Source organism: Pelophylax lessonae (genome assembly GCF_965119305.1).
Source record: "Pelophylax lessonae genome assembly, chromosome: 4".
Classification (NCBI taxonomy): domain Eukaryota; kingdom Metazoa; phylum Chordata; class Amphibia; order Anura; family Ranidae; genus Pelophylax; species Pelophylax lessonae.
The window spans coordinates 601,473,022-601,487,210 of record NC_138771.1 but is presented as its reverse complement, the minus strand read 5'-3'; the positions used below and the strand labels follow the sequence as shown (position 1 = coordinate 601,487,210).

Genomic DNA, 14,189 nt, shown 5'->3' with positions numbered 1-14,189 from the left:
TCTAGTGATCTCCACCAGTTCCGGGTCCCATGCCAAGCAGCTGCCCTGCTGCATTGTGAAAATATGAGTTTGCGCACTCTGCATGAGCCCCATTCAAGGAACACTTTACATTTTCTCAATGAATGCAATACATTCTCTTGATTGGACAAGGTGGAGAGTTGGGGTAGTGATGTCACTGCCTTGTCCAATCAGAGAATGCTTTGCATTCATGAAGAAAATGTAAAGTTTTCCCCGAATGGTGCACGCAAGAAGTTCCCGACATCCTGTATTCAGTAGGGCAGCTGCTTGGGTCCTGGTGGAGATCACTGTAGTAGCGGTGCCTACTACACTGATTTCTGGTTTCTATGGGGACCCCGCAGGTATTGCATATACATAGACTGTAAAACCAATATCTGCATTGCTCAAAGTAGGTCCCCAATATCCAATGTAGCAATTTTGATACCAGGTGCAAGCCCGGCTTGAAACTGAAAATAGACTGTAAAACAAATATGATGGCTGCACACCGGAGTAGGAAAGTCCAAAAAATTCCAAATTTTATTAAAGTAAAATCCACACCATGCAACGCAGTGACAGAAGCTTAGGAGCAAGATGCTAATGCATTTGCACAGTATATGCGTGAATTTGGAATTGTTTGGACTTTCCTACTCTGGTGTGCAGCCATCCTATTCATTTTACAGTCTTTTTTCAGTTGTAGGCCGAGCTTGCACCTAGTATCTGGATTGTTACATTGGGTATTGTGGACCTACACTGAACTATGCAGGTATTTGTTGGACTGCATGGCACATGCGTATTTACTTTGGTCCAAGCTGGACCAGTGTAGCTATGTAAAAATTGCCATACCAAAACTTCAGCTTTAAAAAGAGTAGGTATGGATAGTTAGTCATTTTTTTATTTTCACTTGAGATTAGGAGGCACCAGGAAAGGTTTCTGAACCTCTTGGGAGAATGTTTAAGCATCTGATAAAGCTGTCTCAACCCATCAGACATAAAATAATAATGAAACCATGGAAAATAAGGGCAATCAAGGTGAAAAGAGGAAAATGAGGGACAGTTGGAAGCTACACTGTATGGCTAATGGTTTGTAGGCCCCTGACCATCACACCTGCATGAGCTTGTTGGATAACCAATTCTAAAATCATGGGCATTATTATGCTGTTGTCCCTCCCCCTTATTTGCACCTATAATAGTCTTAAATCTAGTTATTCTACGAGATTTTGGAGTGTGCCAGTGTGGGAATTTGTGTCCATTCAGCCAAATAAGCAGTGAGGTCAGTTGCTGATGTTGAAGACTCGGCTTAAAGTATTTGTGAGGTCACTTCCTGATGTTGAAGACCCGACTTAAAGCATTTGTGAGGTCAGTTCCTGATGTTGAAGACCCGACTTAAAGCATTTGTGAGGTCAGTTCCTGATTTTGAAGACCCGGCTTAAAGCATGTGTGAGGTCAGTTCCTGATGTTCAAGACCCGTCTTATAGTATTTGTGAGGTCAGTTCCTGATGTTGAAGACCCGTCTTATAGTATTTGTGAGGTCAGTTCCTGATGTTGAAGACCCTGCTTAAAGTATTTGTGAGGTCAGTTCCTGATGTTGAAGACCCGGCTTAAAGCATGTGTGAGGTCAGTTCCTGATGTTGAAGACCCGGCTTAAAGTATTTGTGAGGTCAGTTCCTGATGTTGAAGACCCGTCTTAAAGTATTTGTGAGGTCAGTTCCTGATGTTGAAGACCCGGCTTAAAGCATGTGTGAGGTCAGTTCCTGATGTTGAAGACCCTGCTTAAAGCATTTGTGAGGTCAGTTCCTGATGTTGAAGACCCGGCTTAAAGTATTTGTGAGGTCAGTTCCTGATGTTGAAGACCCGGCTTAAAGTATTTGTGAGGTCAGTTCCTGATGTTGAAGACCCGGCTTAAAGTATTTGTGAGGTCAGTTCCTGATGTTGAAGACCCGTCTTAAAGCATTTGTGAGGTCAGTTCCTGATGTTGAAGACCCGGCTTAAAGTATTTGTGAGGTCAGTTCCTGATGTTGGAAACCCCAGCTCAGTGTTCCAATTAATCCTAAAGGCGTTCAGTAGGCTTGAGGTCAGGGCTTCACGCGGGCCACTTGAGTTACTTCATTACAAACTGGTCAAACCATGTCATGGTGGAGCTGGTAGTCTACATGGTCACAGTTATGCTGGAACAGAAGAGGACTTCTCCAAACTCGTTTGAAGCCAAAAACTGTCCAAAAAAATAACCATACCCTTCAATGGAATCACCTGACCTTAATAATTTGGAGGAGTGTCCATATAGCGTATGCGTGTATACTGCCAACCATAATTATTGCATTATGTGTATGTCACCATAATATGATGACTAAAGTGATAACTGCCAGTTGTCAATGATGGTACATACCATATACCAATGAAGGTGAGTAAACCTGGAGAATCGAATTCTCATATTAAAAATGACTTTAATTTTTTTATTTCGGCATGGTTTACCATTGCTGTATCTATAGTTGGCTGCAGAGATTGTGCAGGGTGACTGATTGCTACCTCCCGGGTCACCCCCGCCTCTCCGGTGTCTCGCCTGTCAGTGCAGCTCACTTCCTGACAATAGCAGATAAGCCCTGCAGGGCCGAGAACTATAATGGCATCAAATCCTCCTTTATAGTGCATACTTTCCACAGTTCTTTATAAGCGTTTCCTCTCAGGGGATAATAACTGGAACTGTGTCAGTGGATCACGACGGCTTAGCGAGCGCGCGGGCGTCCTCTGGTTGTGTGCGTCAGGCACAGCTGGAGTCATTGTTCTGCATTTGCATAATGGTACCTACATTAAAAGCGAAAGCAGTGCTAGAACTTCAGTGAGTGCTGTCTTTACCCCAAACAACTCGATAATATAACTTCAGTCTGATTGGCTAGGAAGCTGCTGCACCTGTACCATAAGTCTGTATATAGGTAAAGCGGATCTAAACCCTAACAGGGTGATGTTTAGTTTGATAAAGCGCTGTGTATCATAAAAAATTGGCATTTAAAAAAAATAAGAAAAAATACTGCTTCACTTTTTATGTTCTTCGTTTGCATCTTAGCCCAGCTGATCTCCTTCAGCCTCTTAGCAGCTATTTCATGTACACTTGCACTACAGCATCAGCTGCATGACATTTCTCAGGAAGGGTTTCCTGATGATAACATTGGCAGCGCATGTGGTCAGGGCCATTTATAGCTCCATTGGTAGGGTGTGTGACAGGTGACAACACCGGGGCACAACTCGGAGACCAGGACAGAGCATTGTCACCTTATAACAGGAAGTTGTATACAAAATTGAGACATGACCCTGTATGTTGTGGCACCACATACAATTAATGTAAGTATAGAAATAAAAACCATATAGGTAATAGGACTTTAAAGGTAGCCACCGTTAATCCCATAAGGAAAAATCTGTACTCGATTGTAAATAAAAATACAAAATTTTTTTCGACAACATAGTAAAAAAACAAAAAAGAAAAACACAACATGAATGGTATACATGAGGTGCTAATCAGCATGTTCCTGTAGCAAAATGTTGCACTTTATGATTGATTTATTAATTTTTGTATAGGATTCACACAGTGACACATTTATTTTGCCATTTGCGCAGGTATTGTTGGCGATTAACGCCAATATATATTTTATCATCAATCTGCCACTACTTAGAGCAGACCATAACTTTAAAGTGAAAGTACCATTCATTGGTTCATCCAAACATGTAAAAAAATCAATACCTGGAACTCTTCTTTAAGATCCATGGTCAGGAACTTCCTTATATAATTATATAAAGAAAAAACATATATATATATATATATATATATATATATATATATATATATATATATATATATATATATATATATATATATATATATAAAATAGGACTTTACAAGTAGCCACCAATAATCCCATAAGGAAAGATCAGTATATAAAAAATACAAAATTTATTTTGACAACATAATAAACATAGTAAAAAAACAAAAAAGAAAAACACAACATGATTGGTATACATGAGGTGCTAAACAGCATGTTCCTGTAGCAAAAGAACCCACAGATTGCCCATCGTATGTCAAGGTCTGGTGTCTGTGATTCACAGAAACGAACGACCTCCCGTGTCCGGACCAATATGGATTCTAGTGTGTAAGCTACCAATGGATCGCTACGCGTTTCGCTAAACAGCTTCCTCAGGAGTTCCTGTTGGTGTTTGGATAGTAGCCACGAGGCTTCAAATCTCTTCTCACGTTTAGAGTGATGATGGTGATAGAAATATTCTTCTATTGAAATATTGAAAATATCCACTCTGTATCAGTTTCCTTCTTGCTATTCGGGAGCCACGGCTCCTCTACGTGCTGATCCAATCCTGTGTTCAAAAGCCCCTCTGACAGGGAGACAATGGATGGAGATCTCCACTCCATTGTGTCCACTCCAGAGTGGACATCTCCATTGTCTCCATGTCAAAGGGGCTTTTGAACACAGGATTGGATCGGCACAATATTTTCAATATAAGAATATTTCTATCACCATCATCACTCTCTCAAATTAAAAGTGAGAAGAGATTTGATGCCTCGTGGCTACTATCCAAACACCAGTAGGATCTCCTGAGGAAGCTGTTTAGCGAAACACGTAGCGATCCATTGGTATCTACACACTAGAATACATATTGGCCTGGACACGGGAGGCCGTTCATTTCTGTGAATCACAGACACCAGACCTTGGCATACAATGGGCAATCTTTGGGTTCTTTTGCTACAGGAACATGCTGTTTAGCACCTCATGTATACCATTCATGTTGTGGTTTTTATGATTTTTTTGATTATGTTGTCGAAATAAATTTTGTATTTTTTATATACAATCGAGTACTGATCTTTCCTTATGGGATTATTGGTGGCTACCTGTAAAGTCCTATTATTTATATATATGTATGTATGTATGTATGTATGTATGTATGTATGTGTACGTGTGTGTGTGTGTGTGTGTGTATGTATATATATATATATATATATATATATATATATATATATATATATATATATATATATATATATAATATGTTTTTTTCCTTCTATAATTATAACAGGAAGTTCCTGACCATGGATCTTAAAGAAGAATTCCAAGTATTGATTTTTTTACATGTTTGGATGAACCAATGAGCGGTACTTTCACTTTAAAGTTATGGTCTGCTCTAAGTAGTAGCAGATTGAGCCAAATTTTTAGTTTTGCTTTGGTTGGAATGAGGAAGGGTCACTACCTCTATCAGGTGTTTATTACTTCCTGTAATGCTAACACTGGCACACAACACATACTGGCTGTGTTCCCACATCTATCCTGCCATAGACTAACCACTTTAATACTGGGCACATTTAGCCCCTTCCTGCCCAGGCCAATTTTCAGCTTTCAGCGCTTTCGCACTTTGAATGACAATAGCAAGGTCATGCAACACTGTACCCAAACTACATTTTTATAATTTTGTTCACACAACTAGAGCTATCTTTTTGGTGTTATTTAATCATTTATTATTTTCTAGATTAACAAAAGAATACTGAAAATTAAAAAAAAAAAAAAAAAAACTTGTTTTTTCTTCGTTTCTGTTATAAAATTTTGCAAATAAATAATTGTTCTTCAGAAATTTAGGCCAAAGTGTATTCTGCTACATATCTTTGGTGAAAATAACCCAAATCAGTGTATATTTAGTCTGTGTGAAAGTTATAGAGTCCACAAATTATGAGATATATCTGAAAATTTATCAATCCTGATGTACTGACGGCCTATCTCATTTCTTGAGGCCCGAAAATGCCAGGACAGTACAAATATCCCCCTAATGACCCCCCTTTTTTTGGAAAATATAGCCCAATGTATTTAGTAAGAGGCATAGGGTTTTTTTTTTTATAGTTGTAATTTTTTGTCATCATTTTTTGAAAAATTAAGAAATAAAAAAAGTCACTTTTTTATTTATTTATTAATTTATTTATTTTATTTTACATACTGTTACCCGTGCAGTCCAGTGTCATAATAAGTGTGGTGGTGACAGTAAGAAAAAAAAAATGTATATATATTTTTTAATTGTTTTATTTTTTATTACATTTTTTTATTTTTTTACATTTTGTTTTTAACACACTGCCCAGAGCAATATAATGTTACTGTAGTAACATTGTACTACTCTGGGGAAGTTATCAGAATTTTTGTTTCTTTACACATATGATTGCTTATAGCAGTGTATTTCGTTGCTATAAGCAATCATTTTACTGAATGAAACAAATTCATTCAATTTGATTTGTTTTGATTAGCTGTGATTGGCCACACATAACGTGGTGCAGATGGTCTGTGAATGGCCCGGTCTGTACCATGTGATCACACTGACCAATCACAGCAAGCAACACAATTGTACTCAATGGATGGCATGAAAGAAAGCCATCCATTGTTTACAACTGTCATGTGACCTGCTGTGATTAGTCTCTGTGGTCACATAGTAGCGGCAGTAATCCGATAATGTGATCAGTCACACAGCCGGTGACAAATCGTGCCGCAGCACGATCTGGGAGAATGTCATAAGGGGCAGCACAGTGGTGTAGTGGTTAGCACTTTCACTTGGCAGCAAAAGGGTCGCTGGTTCAAATCCTGACCACAACACTACCTGCTTGGAGTTTGCTGTTCCTGTGCCTGCGTGGGTTTCCTCCAGGTACTCCGGTTTCCTCCCACATGCTGGTAGGTTATTTGGTTCCTCTCTAAAAAAATTGGCTTTAGTATGTGTTGGTATGTATGTATAAGTTAGGTACCTTAGATTGTAAGCTCCTTGAGGGCAGGGACTGATGTGAATGTACAATGTATGTGTAATGCACTGCGTAAATTGACAGCTCTATATAAGTACCTGAAATAATATAAATAAAATATGACGTCCACCCAGATCAGTAGAAGGCCTGCACCGCCATCATTTTGTTATAGGCCCCTGAAACGCATTGGATGCTTGTTGCTTTTTTTGGGGAATCAGTTAAAGGCTTTGGACTCTTAAAGTGTTATTTACACAAGTACAGAAGCCTATACAGCATAAATTTGGGGTTTGTGTCAGGAGGATCCCGGAGCTGCGGCAGGCAACTCATATTTGTGAGTGGATATACAGCGGCTGCACACACTTGACTGCATGTGAGGTTGATGGGCTTTCAAGAGCTGGTGCATATCCTCGAATTTTGGGGCTGTTCACCTCTCCATGCATTTCTGTCAATTTGAATGTGCAGGTAAGACCGTACTGCCGCTGCATATCCACTCACTAACGAAGGCTGCCTGCACACAGCTCTGATACATCAACAAATGCCTATTGTAGGGGCTTCTGCACCTGTAGTTCCATTATTGGTTCTTTAACACAGCAGTAAATATCTGACAGAGGTTCCAATCCTTGCCCACTCCAAAATTAAAAATCAAAGGTTTTGTCTTAAATTCTACTTTAAACCATAGGAATAAAGTTGAATGTTGTAAGCACCCCTGGCAGTGTTTTAGATGATCCCAACCACTGTGAGTGTCCCTGGCTTCAGTATGGACATGAACCCAGAACTAGTATATTGGATCCTGGTACCTGAGGGTCGTATGCAGCCCTTTGGTCCTTTTTGTGCGGCCCATTAACCCCTGCAGTCCTTAGTGGGGGAATGGATTTGTAAAGGGTCTATCTTAAAACAGTCTCTGTTTGTTTCCCTTAGGGTGGCCCATACTTGATTCACTTTTTTTATGTTCTGCCAGCAGGTTGAACGAAAAAAAAAAAAATGATCTGATTCCCACATCCACACATTTGATGAGTTATTGTGTTCTTTCTTCCCCACCGGCAGGATACAATAATCAGTGTTGCTGGATTTAGCCAGCGGCACCGATCATTCGGTAAAGGCCTGACAGGCTGGTTGTACATAAGTTGATGAATAGAATGTCCATAGACCGTTGTCTATAGCATGCATACATTGTATATTATGTGCGGACCTTTGGTGTGCCAGGGCCCCCTCTTTTTTTCAGCTGATCTTGTCTGATCAGATGCCAGGTGGGTGTCAGTGGACACATCGCCGCTGACACCCGCCTCCCCATAGAGGAGAATGAGTGGCCCAATCAGGTCCGCTTGTCCGTTTTTCAAGTGGACCTGATTGGATGCTCCATGCACCCCTATGGAACGGCAGATGTCAGCGGTGACCTGTCTGCTGACAGCCACTGCTATCCGATCTGATCCTGTCCCTGACATATAGATGGATGGTCGGCAAGTAGTTAAAGAAAAACTAAACCCTCTTATCATTTTCAGCCAAGGAAGTTGCCATCTTGGCCCCTGTTGGATCTTAAACTTCCATGATGCTGCACATGTGATGAGTTATGACATCAGCCATTTGATGGTTTGACAATTTGGTTGAGAGCACAACCAATGTGACAGTTACACCTGGAATGTTACTGTTTTTTTAAATGGTTAAATTGATGGGTTTAGTGCTGGTTCAAAGCCAGAGAGTCAACATGCCAGCCAAGAAAGGCCTTGAATTTCACCATTGGTGGCCTTCAGTACTACCAAGTCAACACAAATCCTGGCAAATGCATAACACAGGCCATAGGAAAGCATCGCCTTCACAGAGAAGACTGTGGTTTATCTAAATGTCTTCATGTGGTTATGTCCCTTGCTCATTTTACATAAGTAAGCTTAGCAGAGTTCTTCTTTTAAAGAAAGGCCATCGTATTGGAAGAGCTGCCAAGGCCAGATGAAAAGAGTAATTAGACATTTTTGTTTCTGTTCCAGGACGGTGGCTGCAGAGGTTCGGAAACAGGTCTCCAGAGAATATGGAGGGTCTCCGCAACTTTCCAAGAAACGAGCAGGAAGTCAACAATCAGTGAGTTTTCATGAGTCCCGACCAGTGTAATTGTTACTAATCATGGAATGTATATCTGCTTCCTTATACTCAGATCACACAGTCTGATTATTGTGTTCCTTACCAGGCTTACATGTTTATCTGCCTCTAAAAATTTAAAGTGTATGAAAAGCCAAAACTTTTTTTTTTTTTAAGGGTTGGATGGAATAGAGTAGGGTTAGACCACTTGTTCTTTTTCCTGGTTGGGCGATTCATCATCTGTTTTTGTTTCACAAAAGGATTATTGGGTTTTTCACATTTTACAGATAATACAAAAAACATTAAGGTTAAGTACAAAAAGAAGGGGTAAGCAGAAGCGAGATCGTTAAAGTATACATGAGTATTACGGTGATATTTGTAGGCAGAGTACTGCAAATGTCAAGGTATCAGGAGCTCTGTGACCAGCACTGGGATGGGGTACGGGTTATGCCTATGGGGTAAGAAATAAAATCCGCGCTAAGGATATCCAAGGAATGGAAATAAATAAATAGGCTGTGGCCTACCCTGAACTACAGTCAAAAGACTGTATGAAATATAGGGTGGGGGATGGGTAATTGGCGCTGCCTATATGGTGCTTATGGGGTGTGCTCTGCATCAACAGGTAAGAACGCCTCTCTGGGAGGGAGAAAAGGGAGAGAGAGGGGATGCCAATCAGCTCAAAGAAGGAGCTCTAGGGTAGGAGGAAGGGTAGATCTGGACATATACAACAGAACAATAGAAAGAAGAACCAGGGATGAAGAGGGGAACTGGAAAAGGTACTTGTGTGGAGGGATGGACAGAAGAGGAGGGAAGGGAGAAGAAGAGTAAAGCAAAACTCCCGTGTGGGCCACCAGCTGGACGTAGCAAACGTAAACTGTAGAGGTCTTCATATCAAAAGTAGAGTGTGATCTATGTTCAGGTGAGTGTAAAAGGGTATTCAGGGGTCCCAGACCCTTAAAAAATTAGCATTAGAGTCCTTAAGAATGAAAGTGAGCTTCTCATGGACCATAGTCCCCATGAGCCATTGTTGGAGATTGGCAAAGTTGAGAAATGTTTATCTCCAAGATCTGGCTCACGTCCATCATCTTTTTTTTTTTTTTTCTGGTGGCCATTGTCACCAGAACAGGACATAATGGGATTTCTACAATTTTCAGTTTTTTCGCCAGACCTGAAATAAAGGGAAAATCTTCCAATGGAGGGACACGTTCTGGTGTCTAAAAGGGAATTCCCCTCGCTTTAGAGAGATTTCCTCATGTTTCGGGTTGTGTCTCCAGGATAGGAGGTAGGAGGAAATCTTCTGGGGGGGGGGGGGGGGCAGCAAAACATAAAAAAAAAACATGATATGAATAACTAATTACTGCTCTATCCTAAAAAAAAAATACCAATTTTGGCATTGATAAACTCAATAAGATGGTTATTTCAGCAGTGTCCACTTTTATTTTAACTTTTACAACCTGAATGCTTTAGAAGGAAGCCATAGGCCAGAGATCTGTTGAGTACCTTTTGGAAGTGAGAGGAGACCACTCTTAGGGCTAGCTTTGACCATCTGAAAAACAGTGGATTTCTCTGCAGATAGCACTTAATAAGTAGTAGGGGCGTCTATTCTAATTCCTAAAAACCCACAATTCTGCAAATGCTTGTACTGCACGCAGTTGTAGAGGAGACCCCATTCGGCAGGCAGTAGTGCCTGCCTTTCTAGCTTAAAGTAGTTGTTAAATTACTATATACTTTTTATATATTCTTCTCTGTTTCCTAATCCTGTGTGCCTCTGTGTGTGTGTTCAAAAAAAAAAACAAAAACATATATACCTGATTTCAGGGCGCCTCCCGGCGCTCACGTGACCGGCCACCTCTCTCCATTTGACAGCTGCAGCGGGAGGGGGTCGAAAATCCCCCTGCTGACGTCAGTCGAGAGGACGAGAGAGGCGACCAGTCACGTGAATGCTGAGAGGCGCTCTGAAATCAGATATAGACTGCATTTTTTTAACATAAAACTCACACGCAGACACACAGGATTTGGAAACGGAAAAGATTTTATTAAAAATGTACAGTAAATGTTATTTTAACCGCAGGAGTAGCACAGGCACTGTGCTGTATAACATGCTTTAAGCCCCGGTTCACATTTGTGCGAGTGCCAGGTTCGCATGTAATATCGGAGCGCACTGCTCCGACATTACATGCGATCAGCTGTGCGGTGCGAGTTTAGCCATACAGTTTGTATGGCTAAATTCGCATCGCACCCGGAGCAAACACGCACAGGAGGCATTTTTGCAGCCGCATCAGGATCGGATCGCACAGCGGTTCACACTTGTGCGATCCGCTCCTGTGCGAACTGCACGATCGCACTGCGATATGCGATCAAACTGGGGGTGTCGTTAAGATTACATTGACACCCCCAGCGTATCGCATACGGCAGTGTGAACTGCCGGGGGTGCGTGTGCGATGCGGGAACAGGCTGCGATTTCGCAGCCTTCCCGCATCGCATAAATGTGAACCGAGCCTTAAGGAACAGGATCCATTTATTTATTTTTTTTAAAATAACAAATACTTTATGTCCAACCTGCGGCCCGAAACCGCAGGCAATGCGGCCCACTGCCCCTTGACAATTGTTTTTTTTTGCTGGGTAGGAAGGAAGTCGAGTCGGGGGCACGGCCACAGCAGCTTCCAACTAACTGTAGGCAAAGGCTGCCTCAGAGGTGAGAGCCACTGTCATACGAAGTTGTGGGTTTAGTAACACTTTGACTGTGCCTTGCATGCATTAATGTAACCAGTCTGCTGCACGCAGGAGGAAGCACTTCCTTAGTCTCCTCTCCCCAATGATTTAAACTGCAACATTGTAACTTTTGTAGCAAGTCACAAAGGAATAGACTGCTGCAGGGGCTGATTGCGTCAGACAATTGTGAACACAGCTGAGAACTGTACAAGAATTAGTCATCTCTGAGCAGTCATGGAAGTCCAGGAAGAAGCTGGTGAATCAGGTTGATGCCTGAACAAAGATGGCTCTGTTCTTCTGATGAGAAAAGCAAATGCAGGTATTGGCAGGGGTATCTCGGTGTGAGATATATACATTAATGAGCTTGTATGCATTTAGCATGAAAAGTATATGGAAACAGGTCCACTTCAATACTCAGAGAATCTTGGAGAAGCTATTTATTCCTTCACCTTTAATACTCATGTGTTCTTGTCATTCATTTAATTACAGATCCCCCTGACGGACGTGGTTGATCCACTAGATTTTGAGGAGTATCTAACTTGTCACCCCCCTGATTCAGACAATGAAGCCCTCAGAGACTTGTACGACTTTCCCGCTGATGACATTGAGATCTTATACGAGCCCAGAGAATGCCGCACACTGGAGCCAGCAGCCCCGGAGGAGGGGTAAGACAAGTTATTACAAAAAAAAATAGTTTCTTTGGGAAGGGCATGTAGGCAACACAATTAATTAAAACTGAATTCCTGAGATGGCAATTTTTACATAATTGGTTCAGCTTGGGCCTATGTAACTCTGCATATACCATAGCTGCGGTATCCCTCTAGAACAGGGGTCTCAAACTAGTGGACCTCCAGCTGTTGCAGAACTACAATTCCCACGAGGCATTGCAAGGCTGACAGTTACAAGCATGACACCCATAAGCAGAGGCATGATGGGACTTGTAGTTCCTCAACAGCTGGAGGGCCGCCAGTTTGAGACCCCTGCTCTAGAAGCTGGAAATCACTGTAGTAGGTAAAGCTACTCCAGTGATCTCCACTAGCTTCTGGGTCCTGTGCCGAGCAGCTGCCCTGCTGCTGTGGGAGCACAGGATGTTGCTTGCTACGCATGGGCGCCATTCAGGGAACACTTTGCATTTTCTCACGAGGTGGAGAGCTGGGGTGGTTATGTACCAATCTCCACCTCATCCAATCAGAGAACAATTTGTATTTTTTGAGAAAATGCTAAAGAGGTTGTAAACCCATGACGCTTTTTTTTTTTTTTTTGCTGCAACCTGAAAGAGAAAGCCATAATGAGCTAGTATGCATCGCACACTAGCTCATTATGAAATACCTAAGAAGGAGCCCCTGCCATGCCGCCCGCTCACCTCTATGATGGGCGACATGTCCAGTCGCCCGTCTTCCGGGATCGCGGCATCCGGCCATCTGATTGGCCGGAGCCGCGGTGACGTCACTCCCGCACACGCGCGCGGGAGCCGACGGTCACGGCACGGGGCTCTGAAGAAAATACACCAGCGGCCGTTCCTTCAGAGCGCATGCGCCAGTGATGTCACTGGCTGCATGTAAGGTAAATATCTCCTAAACGGTGCATGTTTAGGAGATATTTACAGTACCTATAGGTAAGCCTTATCATAGGCTTACCCATAGGTAAAAGTGTCAGAGGAGGGTTTACTTCCTTTTAAGTTTTCCCTGAATGGTGCTTGTTCTGAGCAAGCAAGATCCTGTGTTCAGTAAGCAGCAGGGCAGCTGCTGGGCACCCAGATGCTATTAGCAATCACTGTAGTAGTGGTGCCTAATACAGTGATTTTCAGCTTCCACAGGTATCCCACAGGGATCACACAGACATTGTGACATTATATCTGTGTAACAATTGCCATACCTAAACTTCAGCTTTAACATGAGTTAATGCGAATAAAAATTTGGCAGTTGAATATTTTGTATATCTGTAATCTTTTGGAGGATAAAAAGCTCCTCCCACATTATCAATGATGTATCCATCAGCATGTGTCTATTGTTACAGGAAGCTGGATGTTCGGGTTCGTGATGCACTCAAAGTTTATACCCATGACTGGGTGATTGTACAGAGGAGGTAAGTAATGATAGGTCCTAAAAATTGAGCACAATACATCAACAGGAGTATAGTTTCACCATGTAGGAACAGGTTTCTCTTGCTTGGATCTAAGATGTCTCTTGAAACATGTTCAAGTGACCCATTGATAACTGCTTCCAGTAGGTGGGATTCTTCTTGTGTCTGGTTATTTAAAATGCAAGAAAGCTGGAACAGCCAGTTACATCACTCTGATAAATAGATTGTCCTGTGGCATTGCATCCTCCCCTCCATTACTTTTTTAATAATGTGTGAAAAAAGTAATACACAATATTACCAAAAGTATTGGGACGCCTGCCTTTACACATACATGAACTTAATGGCATCCCAGTCTTAGTCTGTAGGGTTCAATATTAAGTTGGCCCACCCTTTGCAGCTATAACAGTTTTAACTCTTCTGGGAAGGCTGTCCACAAGGTTTAGGAGTGTGCCTATGGGAATGTTTGACCATTCTTCCAGAAGCGCATTTGTGAGGTCAGTCACTGATGTTGGACAAGAAGACCTAGCTCACAGTCTCTGGTCTTCTTCATCCCAAAGGTGTTCTGTCGG

The 14,189-nt window shown here is 41.9% G+C and overlaps 1 protein-coding gene across 6 annotated transcripts in view; it reads left to right on the top strand.

Moving 5' to 3' along the window:
* DOCK6 (dedicator of cytokinesis 6) overlaps positions 1–14,189 on the top strand; it is a 274,954-nt gene that overhangs the window by 69,234 nt on the left and 191,531 nt on the right. For all 6 annotated transcript variants that reach the window (XM_082257264.1, XM_082257263.1, XM_082257262.1 and 3 more), the window contains exons 2-4: positions 8,739–8,829; positions 12,028–12,203; positions 13,555–13,623. In XM_082257264.1, the coding sequence (XP_082113390.1) occupies positions 8,739–8,829; positions 12,028–12,203; positions 13,555–13,623 (336 nt within the window). The remainder of the gene's footprint in view (positions 1–8,738; positions 8,830–12,027; positions 12,204–13,554; positions 13,624–14,189) is intronic.